This window comes from Microtus oregoni, unplaced genomic scaffold, assembly GCF_018167655.1.
Source record: "Microtus oregoni isolate MIOR12 unplaced genomic scaffold, Mior012 000006F_ref0000085, whole genome shotgun sequence".
Taxonomy (NCBI): domain Eukaryota; kingdom Metazoa; phylum Chordata; class Mammalia; order Rodentia; family Cricetidae; genus Microtus; species Microtus oregoni.
The window spans coordinates 18,716,623-18,739,518 of NW_024543065.1; the positions used below are offsets into that span (position 1 = coordinate 18,716,623).

Below are 22,896 nucleotides of genomic sequence, written 5' to 3' on the forward strand. Positions count from 1 at the left end.
GTAGTTTATGCCAGGTATGCTGGCACATGCCTTCAGTCTCAACACTTTGGACCTCTGTGTATTAGAGCTCACTCTGCATAGGACCAGCAGGGCTATATAATGAGACCCTGTCTTTTAAAAAAAAATCCAGATTATCCATTTTCATAGTAGCCTGGTTTCGGTTAACACATCATCACGGATCCAAAGATGTCAGACCTGGGTTTTTTCTTTTTTTGTCCACTTTTTATGACTGTATGTGTACATATACTTTTGAAGGCAAGTATGTGCACAGAGTTATATTTGGAGGTCCAAAGTTGATGTCAGGAATCATCATGGATCCCCTTTTACAGTATTGAGGCAGGCCTGTCAGTCAAACCTAGAATTCTCTGAAGTGACTAGTCTTGTTAGATCTCCTGTGTCCACCTTCCAGAACTAAAATTATAGGTAGACAACCATGCTCGTCTAGTAAGTATGTGGGGTCCTGGAGGCCCAGATTCCTCCAGTCCTTACATTTGTGCAAGTATCTTAAGCCCTGGGCAATCTCTCTTTCCCCACATTTGACGTACACTCAAGTTCATCTTGGCAAAAACATTTTGTGCTGTGGCTGTAAAGAATGCAGCTAGAGTAACAAGTACTGGATAGAGGCATTTTCAGGTCCACTCCTTCAGTCCTGCTTTTGAGTACCTAGCTAGCTGATAGAGGCATTTTCAGGTCCACTCCTTCAGTCCTGCTTTTGAGTACCTAGCTAGCTGTGGACTTACAGGGTGCTGTGGTAATTCTGTTTAGAATTATCGGCTGGAACATCTCCAAAATGGATGTCAACGCCACCATCCTTGCCCAAGAATAGCCCGAGTTATAGGCACCTAAAGCATCAGTTAGACTCTCCCCAAAAGTGAAAAGTTATGTGGCCATTGCTTTTCAAACTACAGAAAAGTCACTGATTTTATCTTTAATAACTAAATTGAAAAACTATTATCTATCAGTTGCTGGCCAGAATATATTTGAAGCTGTTGTCAGATCACTTTTAATAAGTAGTTTCTAAGAACACTGTCAGCGAGTAGGGGCTCGTGGCCTTTCTGATGGCCATTGTAGCTACACATGATCTTCATCCACAAAGATCAGTGTAGCAATCAAAACGGGCTTGTCTCGGGCCTTTCTGGAGAGACATCACTCTCTCTTCACCCTACAAGGGAAGGAATCAATAGGCTAAAGATTCCAAGTCTAGCTTTACAGGTAAATGATTTTCTTTGGAGTAGTTCACGTGAGATAATTGATGCAGGGGTAACTTGCACAACTGAACATCCTACACAGCGGCCATGGGATGAAGCTCAGTGATAAGAGCCCTTGTTGGAGCGGAGTTCAATCCCAGCGCTCTCACAGGTTCTTCTCGGACCTTCCTAACTTTGAGCCCCAGGACCAGCTACAAAAAGTAATTATAAATAGGCTTAATTCTCAATTTTAAAAAAAGTACTATGCAAGTTTTTTACCTCCTGCCTACTTTCGCACAGCTGGGCAGGAGGGGGTGGTGATTGGAAGGTGCGGGTAAGGCCTGTGGGTCTATAGCCCTTCCTCTATCCAAGATGGGATGTTTATAACTCAACTGCCATTACCTTACACCTAGCTGTCAGGGGTGTTGTTGGACTGATTTTGTAGTCATCACTATAGGTCATGGTCTTCATCAGGCCAATAGCTCTGCTTCAAGAGGTCACTCTGCGTGTGTGTGTGTGTGTGTGTGTGTGTGTGTGTGTGTAAAGGTTATACTACAAGGCTTGAGCATGCCCTATAAGCCATTTATGGTCATTAATATTTGAGATCCTAGCACTTGGAAGGCAGGAGGATCACAAATTGGAAGCTAGTGTGAGCTAAATAACAAGACTGTCTCAAAAAAATAAATAATACTTCTAGTAATTGTAGACTCAAAAACACAACTCTCACCTCAAAGGGGATAACACATAGTTTATTCTGGAGGAAAATGTGTGTGACCATAGCCCAGGGACACAGTTTCATGTTACTCCATGTTACTCCAGTTCTATGGTCCAATGTGCTAACAGTTTCATGAAGTTTTTATAGTAATAGAATCAAGTCAAGATACATTTTGAATACGTTAATGGGATCGTGAGTTACTCAGGTGTGTTGGTTAATTTTAACTGTCAACTTGCCTCAACCTGCAATCACCTAAGAAGAGAATATAACTGAGAAACTGCCTATATCAGATCGGTCAATATGCATGTCTGTGAGGGACTCTATCTTTAACTGATGTCACAGGGCCCAGCCCCCTGTAAGAAGTACCAATCCATCCTCAGGCAGGTAGGCCTGAACTGTAAATAAAGCTAGCTGAACACTAGGTGGCTCGTGAGTCACCCAGCAAGCAGCATCCTCTTTGACTCCTGTCACACTTCTGTGGCTGTAAAGCTCATTCTTTGTCAGAGTGAATTCTGACAATGCAGTCAAGTTACTGCCTTAGCTTCCCTCCGTGATGGCCCAGGACCTAGAACTGTAAGTCAGATAACCCCTTCCTGCCTCAGCCTGTTTGTCACAGCAGCAGAACAGCAACTTACAGCAAAGCCTGAAAAAGTCTAGGTGCCACCTGATGACATTTTTAATTACAGAGTTTGGAGAAGCAGGTAGTCTCAGAAGTTAATATAGTCCAAAGGGGCTGGCGAGATGGCTTGGCTGTTAAGAGCATGCGCTGCTCTTCTGGAAGACCCAGGTTTGATTCCCAGAGCCGACAGTTGGGAACTTATAACTGCCTGTTATTCCAGCTCCAGCAATCCAACAGCCTCTTCTCTGGCCCCTGTAGGAACCTGCATTTCTGCACATACCCACACAGAGAGGCACACAAATATACCTAATTAAAAATAATAAATGTTGAAACAAATACATTCAAAAAGGCTGCACAAGACTTTTTAGACAAAAAGAATGGCAGAAAATATCTTTAAGGAGTTTAAAGACAGTCTAATGCAACCAAGTTTGGACCTGTCAAGTTCCAATCCACAATCATAGAGGCTCTAGGTTAACCAAACTTTTAGTAGGTTCACTGTAAGGTGTGGTTTCTTTTCAGGTACTTCTGGTAAGTTGTTATTGTTTTAAGACAGTTTCACTATACCCTAGCTGGGCCTGGAATGAACTCTAGACCAGGGTGGCCCTGAACTCACTACCCGCGCCTGTCTCTACCTCTCCTAGACTGACTGACTGCAGTCAGTGCCACCAAGCCTGGCGGCAGGTACTTGTGATAGGTGTTCTTGGAGTGCGGTGGAGCCTTTCTTGCTTTTCTTGGCTTTATCTCAGGTTGCTAGGATGTAGGATGAGCTGAGCTCACCTGAGCTATCCCAAGACACTGGCATCTGATTTCATTGTCTACTGTCCCCCAAAGAAAGGTGAACAAAGAGTAAGAAGAATGAATATAGATTATAAACCAAGAGTGAGTAGGTCAGAGAGCATAGGGTAAACGAGAGAGTTTATTACACCTCAAGCTATGAGAGTGCCAGTGGCTACAGGGACCTTTATGGAAGAAAACACCCCTGGAACAAGAGTGGACAATGCTCAAACTACTGCACTGACCTTCATGCTTAGGCCGGGTAAATATTTCCACAGCTTTCCTGAGGGTGTTTTTCTATTCAGGTATCTGACAGACTAATTTGGGCTAACTTGTTTTTGAGATTCTATCTCAAGTAGCCCAGACTGAGCCTGAACTGAATATGGAGCTGAGGATAACCTTGAACTAATGGATTTCACACCACACTTCCCAAGTGCTGGGATTCCAGGCATGGGTCAATAAGTCTGCCAATTTGGGTGAACACTTACAGGTGGGGACAATGATATGACTCTTATTTTCCAAAAATCCTCCGGATGTAATATTTTAATCTCACTGGCATTCAGAATGCCATGTCTATACCCAGGGCCAGAGATTCAAGAGTACAACTCAGATTCTTTTCAAGCATAACTAACTTATTTAACAAAATAGGTAAAAATGATTTTTCGAATAAAAATCTATAAAAACAGCCATGCTGTACTACTGGGAGAAAGTAGCCTTTCTTTAATGGGTCTCAACAAAGCCCTGCCTACATCTTCCTCCCTTTCAAGATAAAAATTCCATAAACTGCAAATTAAATACTTCTTAAATTCATCCACTCAGAAACTTGGAGAGGCAGACTTGCTGGAGAATTGGATCCAAGATTAAGAGCATCTGTTGCTCTTCGAGAGGACCAGGAAAAGCTCTGAAACAAAAGCTAGTACATAATTGTACACCACTTATAAAATAGCGAAAAAGTCCACCTTTACCAGAATTATATATTTGGGTTATAAGTAGCAAGTAGCGCGCGCGCGCACACACACACAAACACAGAGAGAAGAGAGAGAGAGAGAGTGAGAGAGAGAGAGAGAGAGAGAGAGAGAGAGAGTTTTAGAAGTTCCTGGATAATTATTTTTCAAACTAAGCCTAGTCCCACTCGCCCTCGCCTCTTCCCGCCGGTCCTTACCCCTCCCCGCCCCGCCCTAGCCCCGCCCGAGATTCCCCGTCGCTCCTCCCTAGTTCCCACCAAGGGTTGCCCATCACCGAGACTGACGTGAAATTACCGCACGCCTTAACTACCCGCTTCGCCCTAACCCCGCCCCTCAACCTCCATGCCCCATCAAAACCCCGCCCCAGTACCTATAGCCCCGCCCCTCGCCGCGTCCCAGCCTCCCGCTCACGGCCACCGCGCTGGTAGGGGCGCGCGCCCGCCTGCGTCCGCACCCGGAAGAGCCGCGGCGGCCGGAAAGTTGAGGCGGTGCGCAGCTCGGGGTCGGCGGGAAGCACAGGCTCTGCAGAGGCCGGGCGAAGGCAGCCGGACGAAGCCTGCGCGCCCCCGCGGAAGGCGGCCCCTGGGGCGGCCGCGCGCACGTCCCGCCCCCTCCCACGCCGCGCGGGCCGGAGTGAGCACCCGCGGGAGCTGTGCGTCCCCGGCGACCAGACAGTGCGTGTCAGCCCGTAAGTGAGCGCCGCAGCCGCATGTCCCGGGGCTTGTTTCCCTCCTGTGCTTAGCTTAGCGTCAAGTCTCACCCGCACCCTTTAGTTTCTCAACTACCCGCGGAGCCGGGAGGCCCGAGCCGCCACCTGTGGATCGGAAGCCGTTTGGAAAACATCCCTCCGCTCGGCGGGGATCTCTGGCCAGGAGGCGCGCAATGAGCTCGCACCCGCGAGTGGAGCCCAACGTGGGGTTGAGACGCGCGCCCCGGCGGGGGCGGGGCCATAGCACCCGAGGGGCGGGGCTGCGCGAGCCTCCGGGACCCGCGCTAGGCTCGCTTCCCGAACTGCTCTTTTTGGCACCACCTTGCCTTCCACAGTATGAAATAAAATAAAGCCCTTTCACGTCAATAAGACAAACGGAGAGGGAACTTAACAATTGCACATACATCGTGCCCCACGCAATAAATGGCTAAGTCTGTACCGGGATGTCCGCGTTTATGGGTTGGCCGACTTACCTAATTGCATGGTTGATGAAAAAAAGCTGTGTTTAAAACAACCGGTCCATTTAACAGTGCAATTTGCCGGTGAAACCAAGCAAAAATTTAACCTGCTCTTAATATGTACTTAAAATTCTTCAGCTGCCCTCTTTATGCACAGTTGGAGTTGTTTTTCTAGATTGCTAAATCTGCTGCACTACAATTGCTCTGTGTTTGTAAACTCTTAAAGACCGTCATTTAGTCACTCTTGAGAGTGGTGCCGTTACTTTTTTTTTTTTTCAGCAAAGACGACATCATAAAATACGGTGTGATCCCTTTCCAAATACTTTCTGTTTTACTCTTGGTTGGATATGTGATCACCTAACCAAACCAAGCTGCTTAGTGTTGTAGTGTTGACTTGCTTCCCTTGATTCTCTAAAGAAATAATTTGTTTACCTCTTAATCTCATACCAGCTCCCTGTAATTGCCAGTGTTCTGGGCTTAACTGTGATGTCACCTATTATCGTTATACCTCCCAGCTAAGCAGATGTGCAGAGATGGCAGAAGGCAGGATCGTGCTGCTAATAAGTAGCCAGTGTGATCCAGCGAGGGGATGCTAGGCTGAACTCTGTGTATCAGTCTAATTCAGTCAGCATGTCTGCAGAGTATGATGAATGTTGGGTAAATAAAACAAGTCCAGTTCAAAACACGCCTTTGCTAAGGTACTGACAGTTTCTCCTTTGGCGCTTGTCACCTCATTTAAATTAAATCCCTCCCCGTGTCCCTTCTCTTTTATGAGTATGTGTGTGCCTGAATGTTATGTGCCACGTGTGTAAGTGGCATCAGAGGCCAGAGAATGTCATCAGATCCCCTGGAACTGGGGTTAGAGGCCGCTGTGATCCCTCTGTATATTGGTGATGGGCTCCAAATTCAGGTCCTCTAAAAGAGCTGCCCTTTGCTCTTACTCATACTGTGTTTTACTCCTTGGCAGGCGGTTTTGTTTACACCTGTCACTTGGGTCTCTGTGGGCGTGGTAACTTTTACTATGCTTCTTTCACTAGTGAGGATAGTGGCTTGTGCATGGTAGGTATTGGGAAATTGGTGCTGAAGTGGGTTTAGAGTTTGTGATATGACTGTATACGTGGAAATGAGATAGGCTCCTTATCTCCTTTTCACTTCAAGAGAGTGAAATAGGTGACGTGCAATATATCTTTCAGTTTTATTGTCCGTAACTTAATGCTTCTTTCATCAGTTTGTCTAGCTTTTCTATGTCTATTGATTGCTTTTACTGAAGCCCATCATTTTCCTATGTTAATCAGAGAGAGCAGGAAACACATTTACCTGTAACGTACAAATGTACAATCCTACAGCAAACCACTAGTTGTATTAGTACTGCCAATTGGATTAATAGTGTACTTTGTTTATGCAGCAAAGTGTGTGTGTGTGTGTGTGTGTGTGTGTGTGTGTGTGTGATAGGGAGAGAGAGAGAGAGAGAGAGAGAGAGAGACAGAGAGAGATTGATTCATGTTTGCAATCCTAGCATTTGGAAGACTGAGGCAGGAGAATTGATACAAATTTGAAGCAAGCCTGGGCTACATAGTAAATTTCAACTCAACCCTCCCAGAAGACAGAGACCTCCTCCAGAAACCAGTAAAGGCAGGCGTGAGTGGAGGGCGGCTCAGAGCTTTCTACAAATCATCTATAAATTGTAATGTATTAATAAAGGACTAAAGAGGAGAAAGAGCTGGAGAAAATATGTGAGAAATACTTTGTGCCACTTAATACTTTGATGATCAGCATTATCCAGTTCTGTGAATCAAAATTAACTTCCCTATTTTTTTGTTAAGAAAACACATTTATGGTCTAGGTCTGAACTTTCTTTTTGAACCTTAGGCCATGAATTCTCAGGGAACAGGCTTCAGCAGCATGGCTGCTCCTTCCCATGGCCTCACAGGGTGTGCTGCTCTGGGTGCAGCAGGCTGGTACTCCAGTTGCACCCAGGTGCTTCGCTCATTCCCATTTTTCCCCCAGTCATCTTCTTTCACTATTTCAGGAATCTGTCCTGACTCCTGCGGTGCCCAGGATGCTCAAAATGCACATTGATGCTGGAAAGATCAATGCACTTAGCTGATTTAACACAATGCCATCAGCATGCTCAAACTCTAGACTCCTCTGGTTTTTCCATGACGACATTTATGAAGCATTCTTTTGAGCAGTACCCAATCCCTATCATCTGCAGCTTGTCTTGTAGACTTGCATGTGTGTGGCCAACAGAACCCTCCATGCTTTTTAAAGGCCTTAGAGAATATAGAGCAGACCGTCTCCTCTTTTATTTGTCGTTTAACTGAGTTACTGGAAGATGGTTGCTGCATCAGAAAGAACTTCACTATTATTTTATTTTTATTTTTTTATTTTTTTGGTTTTTCGAGACAGGGTTTCTCTGTGGTTTTGGAGCCTGTCCTGGAACTAGCTCTTGTAGACCAGGCTGGTCTCGAACTCACAGAGATCCGCCTGCCTCTGCCTCCCAAGTGCTGGGATTAAAGGCGTGCGCCACCACCGCCCGGCTTATTTTATTTTTATTGGGGGGGGGTGTATGTGTACTGTAGCGTGCATGTGGAGGTCAGAGGGCAACTTCTGGGAGTTGGTTTTTGCCTTCCACCTTGAAGCAGGGCCTCTCTCATTTCTGCAGTTGTGCTGTATATTCTAGGGTACTTGGTCCTTGAGCTACTGGGCAGTCTCCCATCTCTAGCACTGTCTCGCAGTCTTAGAACTGGAATTAACTCTGTGATATGTGTGCTACTGCGTCCAGCCTGTTGAGTAGGTTCCTGGCATCCAGACTGGGTCCAAAGGCTGTGGTGAGAGCCCTTCTCCCATTGAACCTCTTCTTCAGCCCCACCATCATTGATTTCTTTGTTTGGTTTTGTTTTGTTTTGTTTTGTTTTTCGAGACAGGGTTTCTCTGTAGCTTTGGAGCTTGTCTTGGAACTCACCCTGTAGACAAGGCTGGCCTCAGACTCACAAGAGATTCACCTGTCTCTGCCTCCCGAGTGTTGGGATTAAAGGCATGCGCCACTACTGCTCGGCTACTGTCACTGATTTTTAAAACATGTTTTACATAACTATAGTGGGTTCTCTAGGTAAGACTGGATTCAGATACTATTTTGTGAGTATAACCAAAGGCTGGGATGTTTATAAGAATGGACCGTTTTGTTGAGTGGTGTGCAAAGCTTGAGTAACAAAGGTCTAACACCATCTTTTCTTTCTCTTTTGTAACCTAGAGTCAAGATGAATAGTGACCAGGTCACACTGGTGGGTCAAGTGTTTGAGTCCTATGTTTCAGAGTACCATAAGAATGATATTCTTCTGATCTTGAAGGAGAGAGATGAAGATGCTCACTACCCAGTTGTGGTGAATGCCATGACCCTTTTCGAGACTAACATGGAAATTGGCGAGTATTTCACTGTGTTCCCCAATGAAGTACTAACTATTTTTGACAGTGCGCTTCGAAGGTCAGCCTTGACAATTCTGCAGTCCCTTCCTGAGCCTGAGGGCTTTTCTATGAAGCAGAATCTTCACGCCAGGATATCAGGTAAACCATGAGAGAATGTTGTCAGCATGTAATATTCTGAGAAGGTTTGAATAAATATGACACATTTGGGTCAACACATGGGACTCAGAGCATTAAGAAATAATTGTTATTTTGGGACAGGCAAGATGGCTCAGCAGGAAAATGTGCTTGCTGCCACGGTTGGCAATCTAAGTTTGGTTCATGGAACTCATCTGATAGAACTGATCCCCAAATATGTCCTCTTACATCCACATGCACACTGGCATATGTGTACACACACACACACACACACACTAAATAAATCTAAAAAGAATTTAAAAAATAATTGGTGTTTATTTTGAAAATATATATCTCCTATATGACACATATCAATGGTTGTCTTCTGGACATGAGATACCATGCCAACAGCGGGGAGGGAGAGAATATGAAAACATCAGTGTACTTGTGTCTGTGTATTTGTTTGTGTGTATAAAGTTATATAAGGCATACTTATGAGCTTTTGTGACTACTAACAATAAAATATTGGTAAAGTGTGAATCAGAAAAGATCCTACCCAGTGATCTTCATAACTTTTTTATTAAACTGTTTTTATACATTAGGTGAGCATTGTGCTGCCCGACTTTCAGGAACTCAACACATGGTTGTTGAGTCCATGCTTTTAATCTATTTGGTGATGATTAAATAAATGGATTTTATGTGTGACAGGTGGCAGTATTTTGTCCACTAAGTGTGGTTAGTTGTATACTTAGAGGCTACCGAGAGCTCTCTGGTGAGAACCAGTTCTCTCTCAGTCCTGCTTGTGGCTTCTAGAGATGTGCTTTCAAAAGAGTCCATTGATTTCCATTGTCTGAAATTTTTAATTGGGTTGATAATCTGATTTTCTAAAGTAAGACACAAACATGGTCAAGTGCTTTCCAAACAATCATGAAGACCTCACTTTGGATCCTTATCATTCATGTGTAATGCCAGTGTGATCCCAGCGCTCTGGAGGCAGAGGCAGGAGAATCACTGGGGTTGCTGGCCAGCCATTCTCACAGAATTGGTGAATCCCAGGCTCAGTGAGAGACATGGTCACAAAATATGATGTGGAGAAATAATTCAGGATGGTACTGAGCATGAATATCTGGTCCCCACACTTGTGTACCTATCCACCCACACATAGTCAAGTTAAAAATAAGACATAAATATTTCCCCCTAAATTTATGCTATTTTAATATTTTCTGGTAAAGACATGACATTCTGCAGAGTTAGTTATCAAAGTATAAATTGATGATGTTATTTTTCCATTAGGTCTGCCTGTTTGTCCTGAACTGGTAAGGGAACACATCCCTAAAACCAAGGATGTGGGACACTTTTTATCTGTCACTGGGACAGTGATTCGAACAAGCATGGTGAAGGTCCTGGAATATGAGAGGGATTACATGTGTAACAAATGCAAGCATGTATTTGCGGTCCAGGCTGACTTTGAGCAGTATTATACCTTCTGTCGGCCATCTTCATGCCCAAGCTTAGAGAGTTGTGATTCCTCAAAATTCACGTGCCTCTCAGACCTGTCTTCATCTCCAGCCAGATGTCGGGATTACCAGGAGATCAAAATTCAGGAGCAGGTAAATGTTCAACTCAATGAGAAAAAATAACACAGTTGGGGGTGTTATTTTCTACTGGAGTCAAAGGGCTGGATTGGAGAAAACAGCTTGGACACAAATTGCCCTGTGCTTTCACTTTATGGAAGATGAAAGTCAAACTTGTCAAACATGTATTGGAAACCATGAAATAACCATTGTGTTAGAGCACTGATGAGATTTTAGAACCACTTAATAATGTTAAAATTTAAAAGTAAATATTGGGATTAGAGACATGGCTCTGTGGTTAAGAGCGCTTGTTGCTGCTCTTGCAGAGGGCCTGGGCTAAGCGTTGGCAACTCCACTTCCAGATGATCCCAGGCCCTTGTCTGGACTCTGTAGGCATTGCGTGTACATGATGCACAGACAGACATGCAGACAAAACACCCATACACATAGAGTAAAAGTAATTAAAATAAATGAACAAAAAGCTTATATTAAACATTCTAAACTAGCTGTACTTAGGAATGTGAAAAAATTCAGTCAGTTTAACTGGTTGCCAAACATTGACGAGGACAGAGTTTGGGGTTTGGTTCAATTTGAAAAAGTATGAATGATCACTCATGAACAAATAAAGGGGAACTTAACTTTCCTTAAATACAAAGGTTTGTTTTCTCATGTAAATAAGGAGATAGGCAGCTCAAGGCCAGCATGTAGGTTCCTCAGTGTGGAGCTCTTCCACCTCACTTTTCTTGTCCTTCTATTGGTTTATTTAGATAGGTCTCGCTTGGTAGCTCATGCTGACCTGGAACTCACCATGTGTGGGGATAACTTCTGAGAAACACTGTTCGACTTACAATTCAAACTTTTGCCACACTTAGGTACAAGGGAGTTTGGGAAAAAGTCATTTGCAACGTCATGTCTTCATGGAACAAAGCCAGGGTTCTGTTACTAAGGAGCAATCAAGAGACTGGTTGATTCTCCAGATATTCAGGCTGGATGGAGATTATGAAAGAAATGTCTCTCAATTGCTAAATAAGTAACTTTGCCACAAAGTTTAAGTTGGTTTGAATATTTATTCTGACCGTCTACAGTATAGATTATAGCTGGAGATATTTTCCATATTTGGTGTTTTAACTTTACTATAGCAAATTCTTATTTTTTAAGTTTTATTTTTGCATATGTGTCTGGATCTCTTGTGGATGGGTGCCGACAGAGGCCCGAGGGGCAGATCCAGTGGGGCTGTAGTAACAGACAGCCGTGACACCGGTCCTCTGGAGGAGCAGAGAGCTGGGAACTGTGGTGGTATCTCTCCAGCCCGTAGTATTAGTGAATTCTGTTTTGATTTTTGTTTTTCCAACACAGGGTCTCACTATGTAGCCCCGTAGCCCGGCTGTCCTAGAACTTATGTAGACAGGCTTGCCTTGAACTCAGATCTGCCTGCCCCGTCTTCTATGTACTGGGATTAAAGGAGCCCAGCTAGTGTTAGTGAATTCTTAAAACTGGTATTAGTCATAATTTTCAAGAAAAATTCCTTTAGTCCTATCAGAATCAAATCTGATACTATTAGAGAAATGCAATCAGTTTCAAGTACTACTACATTTTGGATACATAGCATCTAGTTAAGCACGCTCATGTGTTATCGTTGTGTGTTTTCTTTGGCTAGGTCCAAAGGCTATCTGTTGGAAGTATTCCTCGGTCTATGAAGGTTATCCTGGAAGATGACTTAGTAGACAGTTGTAAATCTGGTAAGGATCACTTAGATTTTGAGACCACATTTCTGTGTTGCTCTGGTTTGTCTTTAACTCTCAGGCCTGAGTGGTCCTCAGTCCCCCCTCTCCTCCCCCAGCAACTGGGACTGCATGTAGCCAGCAAGAGTAAACTTTTGATAGTTTGTGTAGGAGGTTCTCAATAGTCATTTCTTTTTATTTTCCACAATATGACTGACAAGGGGATGGGGGCTATAAGTGTTTGCTCTGTGAAGAGTTGGGCTGGGGGTGGGAGGAACTAAGAGCTGAAGTGGGACTTACCAGTCTACCTCTGCTGCCTGACTACTGACAGAGCTGGAGCATAGGTCCAGACCCCTCATCCAGTGCTTTCTTCAGTGGGCCCTGCTCCACAGTGTCATCTTCAAGAGGGCCTAGTGGATTTGGTGGACAAATGATACAAGATGTGACTGTCAAATGCTACTAAAAGTCTTACTGGTACCTAAAAAAAAGGAGTTCTCTGTGCTGTGTGTGTTGACATCACAATAGAGTGATGATGATTTTGTAGATTAGTAGAGAATAATGTTTACATTCCATATAATTTAATGAAACTGAATTATGTCTGCACTGAAATCTTAGACTATATTCTTTCCATTGTCATTAAAAATAAATATTAATATTTATTAATAATAAAGGTAAAAGCAGTCTGTTAACAGCCGTTGGTCTCTTTATGCACAGCTAGCTTCTAAAACCTTAGAAATCAGAAGGTAGAAATAGTGTAATCCGGGCACTCCAGGAAGTCACACCCCTCAGAGCAGTGAAGCTCATTGTGCTGATGAGGAATGGATCCCACTTCTGACATCTGCAGGACTAAAGCTGTTGGAGAAGGGAGGGGTACACCAAGGGTTTGGAATGTTTCAGTGGAAGAACTTAGTTAGAACTTAGTAGTTTGTATTTTAACAGTAGGAAAATGCAAAAATTTTAAATGAATGTTTTGTTACTGTGAACTTCACAGTTGCAGTGATCATATGAATCTGCCATTTAGTAATACTTGTATGTATGAAAACATTTATGTGTTTTTAAGTGCTCTGTAAATGCAAGATAATTTTAATATAATAATAACTAAGTTGAAATTCCGTTTATATGCATATAAGTAAATTTATAAATAAACCTAAAACTTTATTTATAAAATATTTATAAATAAGGGGGCTGGAGAGATGGCTCAGAGGTTAAGAGCATTGCCTGTTTTTCCAAAGGTCCTGAGTTCAATTCCCAGCAACCACATGGTGGCTCACAACCATCTGTAGTGGGTTCTGGTGCCCTCTTCTGGCCTTCAAGCATACACACAGACAGAATATTGTATACATAATAAATAAATATTTAAAAAATATTTATAAATAAGTATTTAAAAATATTTTATAAATAAGTGAATTACCTGATCCAATTTATTTGCCCAAGAAAAGTGGCACTAGGATCAACATCCAAGCCAATAATAATGAGATTGTTATTCTTGGCCAGTCTTCATTACTCTGCATTTTCTGCATAATCACTGTTTATTAAAGTCTGATTTTTACTAATGGATACTATATTTAAGTTTGTCATTTAATGAATGTGGGAAAACCTCAGTAAAATAAGAGGATGTTCATATAAACTTATGAACAGTTGTTTTCACCTAAAATTTAAGAGGGAATGCAGTAAAATGCCATTATTCCAGATTGACTTTGAAAGGTATTCAGCATTGACTTGGGAAAACTCTCAGAAACACGTATGTAGAACACGCATTACCGTGCTTGTCCGTATTTGGCATTAAGATGCATTTAGCTAGAAATGTGTCTGGTAGTGTGTGTACTAATACTGCCATTTCTCTGTAGTCAGCACTAAGGAGCCTTTCTCCAGGAAATCAAAAGCTCTGCAGATTACGTATTATTCATAGAGATTTAGAGTGAAAAGCATTTTGTATCTTAAAAACATGTGATAATCTGCCTACCAGGAATAGGTTTTCCTTGGGTAAAAGGAGCAAGTTGGTTGTTATTTTCTGCTTTGAAGTAGAGTCAGTATCCATTGATTTATTATTGTTCATTTCTTCACTGAAAAAAAGCAGGAAATTGTGGGTAAAATATTAAGAAATAAAATAAAAATGATCACATAAGAAACTAAAGTACATGCCAAACAACACAAACTGTCTCCTTTCCTGATTCCAAGCTAATGCAGTATCACTTTCTGGCTGATTAGTCTTTAATATTTATTTATTTATTTATTATGTATACAATATTCTGTCTGTGTGTATGCCTACAGGCCAGAAGAGGGTACCAGAGCCCATTACAGATGGTTGGGAGCCACCATGTGGTTGCTGGGAATTGAACTCAGGACCTTTAGAAGAGCAGACAATGCTCTTAACCTCTGAGCCATCTCTCCAGCCCTGGCTGATTAGTCTTAAACAAATCTACTACACTACTCCTGGTGAGGGGTAATAATTGTGTGATTATTATATAGCAGACTTCAAAAAAATGATGACTTTTGACTTTATTCAGAAACAATTACTTGTTGGGCGGTTGAGAATCTGGGGTATTTTGCCCTAAACTTGCTAATTCCTTTTGAATGAGTGTGCATACTTGGAAAAAAGGAGTATGTGGGTAGCTTATTTCTAATTTCTGGTCTTTTGTCAAATGATCTAATGCCAAGCCACCATGCATGATATTACCAGTGTACTTACACAGTGCTTTTCCTTAGGGGATGACCTCACTATCTATGGGATTGTAATGCAACGGTGGAAGCCTTTTCAGCGAGATGTACGCTGTGAAGTGGAGATTGTCTTGAAATCCAACTATGTCCAAGTGAATAATGAGCAGTCCTCAGGGATGGTCATGGATGAGGAAGTTCGGAAAGAATTTGAAGACTTTTGGGAACACTATAAGTGTGATCCCTTTGCAGGTTTGTGACTAAGGACATAAGGCTCCTGGAGACAGCTTATGTGCTGTGCAGCTCAGTGGCTTTATTCAAGTGCCGACATTAGTATCTCCAACAGCATCTTCCATTCAAGTCCATTTCTAGCATTGAAATTTCTGCTGTGTGTGGTATGTCTGTGCAATTCTGCTGCATTATTGTGTATGCAAGTGAAAGCCAGAGGAGTCTTGCGTTATTCCTCAGGAACCAGCACCTGTGTCTATGCTCCCCCCACCCCCCTGCAAGTTGCCTGAGTAGAAGGCTCTTAGATTTGTGGGTCAGTGAGCCCCAGTCATCACTTGTCTCTGCCTCCTCTGTCCTGGGATCACAAGCCTGTCACCATGCCCAGCTTTTTATGTGGATGATGGGGATTAATTAGACTAAAGTTAGCTTTTATGCATTAAAAACATTGGTTTCTAGCATATTCTGAAATAAAGACAACTTGCTGTTAGCACAGAACTTTAAACTAGGGAGTTCAGTTTGAAAGACTGGAGAGGTGATGCACACAACACATTTTTCATCATAGCGGTAACTCTGACTGTAAGCTTATTTACCATGTGTTACATGAAATAATACATCATAGCCTTGGGTTTGTAGAGCATGGGTTTTTATTGGGGAAAAAAACCCACAAGTGTCAAACATGAATTAAATCTTCGTTTTCATTCTTCTTTGGTGACATCCTGAGAAAAATATTTGCCTCCAATCTAATGCATATTATTCTCAAGTCACAAGCTGAACTAGACACTTATTTTGCAAAATAAGGCTTTCATTTGTCTATAAGGCAGTTGACTATTGACAGAGGTTCTGTCCCACTCAGTACCACAATCGTTCAGTCCCAAAGAAACACGCAGAGGCCTACATTAATTATAAACTAGCTGGCCTATTAGCTCAAACTTTCTTATTAACTAACTCTTACATCATACATTAACTCTTTATTCTTGTCTGTGTTAGCCATGGCTTGGTACTTTTATCATCAAGGCATTCTTACCTTGCTTTCTCTGTGTCTGGATGACTACTGTAGGCTGAGTCTTTCCTACTCCCAGAATTCTCCTGTTCTGGTCACCCTGCCTATACTTCCTGCCTGGCTACTCACCAATCAGCATTTTATTAAAGCAATACAAGTGACAAGTCTTTACAGGGTACAAGACCATTGTCCCACAGCAGTTTGCTTCTATTTTGTGGGATATTTTTTTTAATCTTCCATGTGTAATTCAATGATCTTTATGTGATGAGGGTAGAAGAGAGCCCAAAGATCTCTACACTATGGCTTTACTAAGCAAGCACTTTAAGAATCATACATTTTTAAGTGCAGTTTTTGACAGAACAGGTAATGTTTCTTTGGACCATGTTCATTACTTATTCATTCTATTGCCAGAGCTCATCTGCCTTCACTACACCATGCTCCACACTAGATATTTCCAAGTTCTTCATGTTGATGATTGAAGATGTCTTGTAATTAGGAAACTGTAGCTATCTAACTCATTTGTCAAAGGACAAAATAAGTGTAATAGTTAGGAAGACTAACCCTAACTATTAAGAAAATCAGAACCTTCTTCTTACTTTCCTAGATACTGATGTGTGTATTTGACCATTTTGAAGTTGTATGTATGTATCTTACAAGTAGAGAAGCTGTAGCCGAGGGGCATCTTTCCTTCCCAGCACAATGCTGTTACTCTTGGGTTTGACTTGCTTCTCGAAACTGTGGGAACGGACTAGGCTAAGCTAAGCAGCTTTGTTCTGATCTGTGGGGAGCCCAGTACTTAGGTGCTAGATAAGAACCCCAAACATAGTACCTGGGTCTGCCCAGCCATTTGACCTCATACTATGCTGGTTCAGTTATCTTACATCAGAGTTTTTCTGTAAGGTAACTGAGGGCCAGACATTTAAGTAGGAAACTTGGCTCTAGACACCCTATTAACATGGTCTAAAGCTAGAAATTTAGAAGGAACTAAATTCATTGTGTTCCATGATAGAGCCGTGGAAAACAGGGGCAGGAAAATTGAGGCTCTCGCCCAAGACAAGTGCTAGGATTTATGTAGGTTGGACACTGTCCTCTTTACTGTTGGTTTATAGATTCAGTTAGCCATGGGACCTGTGTCCATGCTGGATACTAAAACCTGCGCCCTTTACCATTGTAGTATGACTTCTGCTGGCATGTGATAGTTTTGGCTTAGCTTACCTGTTCTTACACGTTTCTGGTTTTTGTGTAACCCTTGAATTTTAGTCAGAATCTCAAGTCTTTTTGCTTTAGAGCCCTGACCATTTTTTCTAGGCTTTCTATCTAGAAAGGAAAAGATTCCCTGTAGTAGTTAATGTTCTTCCTAGATTTACTGCATCTTCCTTCTGGTTCCCTTTTTATTGAAGGATTCCTTTCTTTGTATTCCTTATGTTCTGGGCCCATCACCATCGATTACTTACCACTGAGTTGATATGGAACCATTACCGGATGGGAAGTAGCTCAACAGTTTGTTCTGTTCCCCAAACTAAAAACTATTCTGATTCATTTCAAACAGTAGTCTTTGTACATGAGGCTATCAATGATGGGAAGGCTTGGGAAAGACTAATTAGAACCCTGTAGACTGATCAGACCAACAACTGAATAAAACACTTTATTTATGATATGCTAAAATGATTCCCAGATGTCGTGCTTTTATTTAAAGCACACAATTAGACTTCCAGATCTTCACCTTAGATTACTGGGGTTGTAGTTTGCAATGATCTTAATATATTGTTACCATAATAACTTAATCCAAATAAAACAGTTTCCCAAACAGAACAAATGCTAAGTCAGTTTGCAAGGTGGATTAGCTTTACTTCTTTCTCTTGTACTTTCGGACGCTCCACAAGCTCCAGCTTACCTCTTTAACAGTCGCTGGTTGTTATAACACCTAATTTCTGAGTAGAGGGCATTACCAGAGAATATATGACTGTGTTATATTAACGGATAAGTCTTGACAGCTAAAAGTTGAAGAAAACTCCTTTTTGTAAAATTTAGTATGACAAATTTATAGAAACTTGAGTAGGCAGCACCCAGGAGTGGGGGTGCGGGAGGGGCACTCTTTTCATGGCACTAAATTTAGAACCTTAAACAAGGTTAGTGAGATATGGTGGCATACTCTATAATCTTAACACTTAGGAGACTGAGGCAGGAGGACCATCTCAAAACTGAAAGAAAGAAAAGAGCCTAAGTAAAGCTCTTTACCATTTGACGTGGCCGTCTTCATCTGTTTAGATTGGCACAAAGAGTATGTTTATAAGCAAATGGCCACAGGATTGGGAGATTTCTAGGAAAATTATTGATAACTTCTCTTCTTTCTCACTTCCCAGGGAGGAATGAAATACTGGCCAGCCTGTGTCCTCAAGTGTTTGGAATGTATCTAGTAAAGCTGGCTGTGGCCATGGTGCTGGCTGGTGGGATTCAAAGAACTGATGCTGCAGGAACAAGAGTCAGAGGTCAGGACCTACTGGCACATTTTTAGAATACTAACACAGAGGGGAAGAGACTCTTTCTTGAACAAAAGCTGCTTTTTGGGGGGAGTGGGTGGTGAATGAATCATATGTTTGAAAATGACAAAATGAAGTACATTACTTTGTATGCTAACTTAATTTCTCATCGCTAGATTTTTCCTATAGCATATATCCATATTTATCAGAAGCTTTCTTCTCTAATTCCAGAAAGATGAAAGAAATCCCTAAATTTTTTCTGTGACTATATACTACAAGCCTGTAAAGGCACCACAAAAATGGCTCCCTATCTCAAAAAAAAAAAAAAAAAAGAGTGAGAGATTAATTAGAAATGGTGTCTTGGTCTCCATCCGTGACTGCCAGCTGCTGCTCACACTCTGCCTGCTGGTGCTCCTGCTGGTAGGCAGCAGTCAAGTCATCTGCCAGGAGTTGCTGCTGTAGGTCACATTCAAGCAAAGACTCCAAGTGTGGTAACAGAAAGCTGTGCAGCAAGCATGGCACACACAGGTTGCTAACCAGAGTTAACCCAAAGACAAAAAAAAACTCTAAGCCAGGTTGTTAGCAGAACTCCGAGACCCTACAGTACAGCAGCAAATAAACAGACACATCTTAGGAACTGTGTATTTGATCACCTGTTATCTGCAAGGCACTTTGCTAAATGTTGAGCTTAAATAATTGTTTCTTATTAATATAATTAGAAAATACTTATTACTAAAGAAATTGATTTGTCCAATAAAAGTATCTACCACAGGACAGGTTATGTCCATTTGTGTTACATGTGAAAATTGAGTAATCATTTTAAGGTAGACTTCACTAAGCTATGGAAATTTACATAAATGAAAGTGCACAATGATTTGACATATATAAAGCATTTACAAAATCCCCAACATCTAGAAGTACTTTGAAACCTAGAAAAACCTTGTATGGCTTATATGGATAGCTTTAATCATAGTAGTTTAGATTTAAAAACAGATAAAAATCAGAAAGTTGTTTTAAGTCAAAGATTTTAAAAATGTTAAGAATGGGCCTAAGCATCTGGAAATAGCACATACTCTACTAAATCTTCAGTGTAACATTCAGTGATCAAAAATTGCTGTATTTGTGACAGCTATTTTTTCTAAGGATCCTCTCATTAACTGCTTCCTGAAGAGCCTTGCAATAAATTTATCAAAATACCATATAAAATGTTGGCATTTCTTTTTTTTTTTTTAGCTATATGGTATTCATAAATCTTTTAAGAATTTTGAACCTTTACACCTTTATTTTTTTTCCTAGGTGAATCTCATCTTTTATTGGTTGGGGATCCTGGCACAGGTAAATCGCAATTCCTCAAATATGCAGCCAAGATTACACCAAGGTCCGTACTGACTACAGGGATTGGATCTACCAGTGCAGGTACTGGATGTGACAATTTTAAGTAAATTAAATTGACATTAATACAGAAACTAACAGTAATCTTCTTCTGAAAATTATCTGTTGTAGAATTCAAGTAGTTATTTAAGTTACTGCCAAAAATTGAAGGAAATATAACATCTGTTTTGTACTATTAAGGAAGTATCTTTAAAAAGTTCCATTTTTCCGTTTAGAACTTAGTTTTATGTACGAAAATGTAAAGATGTCATTTTATAAAGATCTACCAATTTCAAATAAGGAAATTCATTTTACAGAATAAGTAGATAGCATATAGCTTAAGGCATTTTCATGGCCAACAGTGGCTCCTAATGACACCTTTTAGAGAGATTTGTTTATTTAGAAAACATATGTTCACATATGTACTAAGAGATTCTGTTCATACACTGTAATAATACTTCAGCAAGTATATTTAAAAGCTTTTACAGACAGACTATCAATATCTGGTTATAAGTGACAGGAAATTTAGGAGAAATTTTTTTTAAAATGTGTCTTGATGTTTTCTGTTTTTATGGTTTTGATTATTCTGTTCTTGTAAAAATAGAACTTTGGTTTCACAGGGTGTTGTTACATGTTAAGATAGCCAGCACTTGGGAGGCAGAGGCAGGCAGATCTCTGTGAGTTCGAGACCAGCCTGGTCTACTAGAGTGAGTTCCAGGACAGGCTCCAAAACCACAGAGAAACCCTGTCTCGAAAAAACCAAAAAAAAAAAAAAAAAGATAGCCTCATTCTGTAGCCTCTACTCAGAGTTCTTATGAGATGCTTATAAAGATCATCACAAAAGAAAATGTCCCAGGAGTTCCATCTGAGGACTTTAAATACTGTATTAGTGACTGCTGCCAAGATGGGATCTGTGAATTGAGAACACTAGAAGAGGAGGAGTGGCCATAATGAGCACTGCTTGTACATTTTGAAATCTTTATGGCCCAGTGTGTTCTACATCCTAAAATCAACAAGACACTGTGTGAGTAATTACATGAAATGATTCCTAAGCAGTTATGAAGAATGTCAAGAAACAAGCCCATGCTATCTTGCAAATAACTAATAATGTCAGACTATCAATATCGAGGAAATAGTACCGTAAATGGCTATGGCTTCAAAGTGTCAATGATAAAGTGAATTAGCACTTTTCCCGCATTTTAAATGTCAAGATCAGAATCCAAATGCGAGAAAAAAGATTAGTAAAGATTTTACAATTGTAGAAACTTATTGCTACTTTGTACCACTCCAAAGATGCCACAGCCTTTCGTCATTCTTTTGAAATCCATTTAGAGTCAGGCTGCACATAGTTTAAGGTGTAGCAAAGGGGCCATGTTTGTGAAAAAAATTTTAATATAAATGTGTAGTTGTGTTGCAGGGTGTTGCACGGTATCACTATGGATTGTGGTAGAAAACCACACCATAGTCTTTCATTTCTTTAAATTTTATATTACTTTCATTTCTTTTGTGTGTGCATATATGAAGTTAGAGGAAAACTTGTGGGCATTGGTTTTCTCCTTTGACCATGTGAATCCTGGGTATTAAATTCATGTAGTCAGGCTTGGCAGCAAGCCTTTACCTGTTGAGCCATACTGACAGTCCCCCAAAGACTTTCTTAATAAAACTAGACCCTAAAACTATAGGGTAAAATAGTAGAAAGTTAAGGGTCAGACAAGGTTATGAATGAGCAAATGCATGCATGCATATATACTTCCTCAGTTTCTAGAGTGCTTCCTTAACTCAAGGAAATGATACCTTCATAACCTACTCACCTAGCTCTTCAGTGGTATAAATGGGCAGAGGGGTGTGTGTGTGTCTTTTCCCCAGACATTGCATTGTGGCATATGTCTTTAATTCTAATACTCCAGAGGTACAGGCAGGCAGATCTCTGTGAGTTGAAGGACAGCCTGACCTACTTAATAGGTTCAAAACACCTAAAGCTATATAGAGAGATGCTACCTCAAAATAAATAAATAAATAAATGAATAAAGGGGTCTGGGGATGTTATCTAAGCCTTTTAGCTATAATCCAGACATAATGTCTATAAACAAGGCTAAACAGGAGGGAATTCCATGCATGCTAATTTCTTAATTCTTTAGTTCTATTATTCATTTGTTTTTTAACTTTAAATTCTACAGAGTAGTAACATTTAGAATAATAGGCAATAGTTTAATGTCTCAAACTTATGACAGTGAGCTATACATTTAAAAACTGACATAAAAACCTGAACATATAGTATTGCAAAGTGGTATTTATAATCAGGTAAAGACTCAAGTAAATTGTTTTACTTGGTGATTTTAGTTTTTACTTTTTATTTCTAACAAACTCTTCCTACGGTATTGATCACTTAACTCTTGTTTTAACATTTTTTCCTAATTGTAGTTAGACAAAAATGAGATTTTTCTTTTCAAATACTTAAGTCAGAAGTATTTTATTTTTAAAATCTGTGGACTGGGATATGGACAGTACTGTAATGATTTGGAGTATTGAATTTCAAAGTTTTAACATTTAACAAGACTTTTTTCACAAATTCATATTCTAAAATACACATGCCTTTCTAAAAAAACAAAAACTGCCTTTCCTTTCCTTAAAATGCTTTTCAAAGCGCAGTATAAAAGCTTAGATGTGAAGGCACTGCATAACTTGCATCTTATGGCTGTCCTGCTTCCCATTAGCAAGGGTCAAAAGAAAATATTCTACTGTAAATTTAATGGAGCAAATCCTTGAAGTAGTTATTTCTCATTAAAGAAAATATGCTTTTGGCCCATTTATTTGGTAAGTTCCTTTCTAAAATTGCTCTTCAAAAAAAATTATCTGGAAAAGCTGTCTAGAACATGTCAACTACAGATATGCCCTGATCT

At 40.8% G+C, this 22,896-nt stretch overlaps 1 protein-coding gene across 1 annotated transcript in view; it reads left to right on the forward strand.

Annotated features, from left to right (window-relative positions):
- Positions 1-4,731: 4,731 nt before the first annotated feature.
- The window catches only part of Mcm9 (minichromosome maintenance 9 homologous recombination repair factor), a 70,729-nt gene continuing 52,564 nt past the window's right edge, over positions 4,732-22,896 (forward strand). The window contains exons 1-7 of the mRNA XM_041653601.1: positions 4,732-4,948; positions 8,681-8,991; positions 10,261-10,577; positions 12,199-12,280; positions 14,969-15,169; positions 18,509-18,634; positions 19,922-20,041. Coding sequence (XP_041509535.1) covers positions 8,688-8,991; positions 10,261-10,577; positions 12,199-12,280; positions 14,969-15,169; positions 18,509-18,634; positions 19,922-20,041 — 1,150 coding nt within the window. The 5' untranslated portion in view covers positions 4,732-4,948; positions 8,681-8,687. The remainder of the gene's footprint in view (positions 4,949-8,680; positions 8,992-10,260; positions 10,578-12,198; positions 12,281-14,968; positions 15,170-18,508; positions 18,635-19,921; positions 20,042-22,896) is intronic.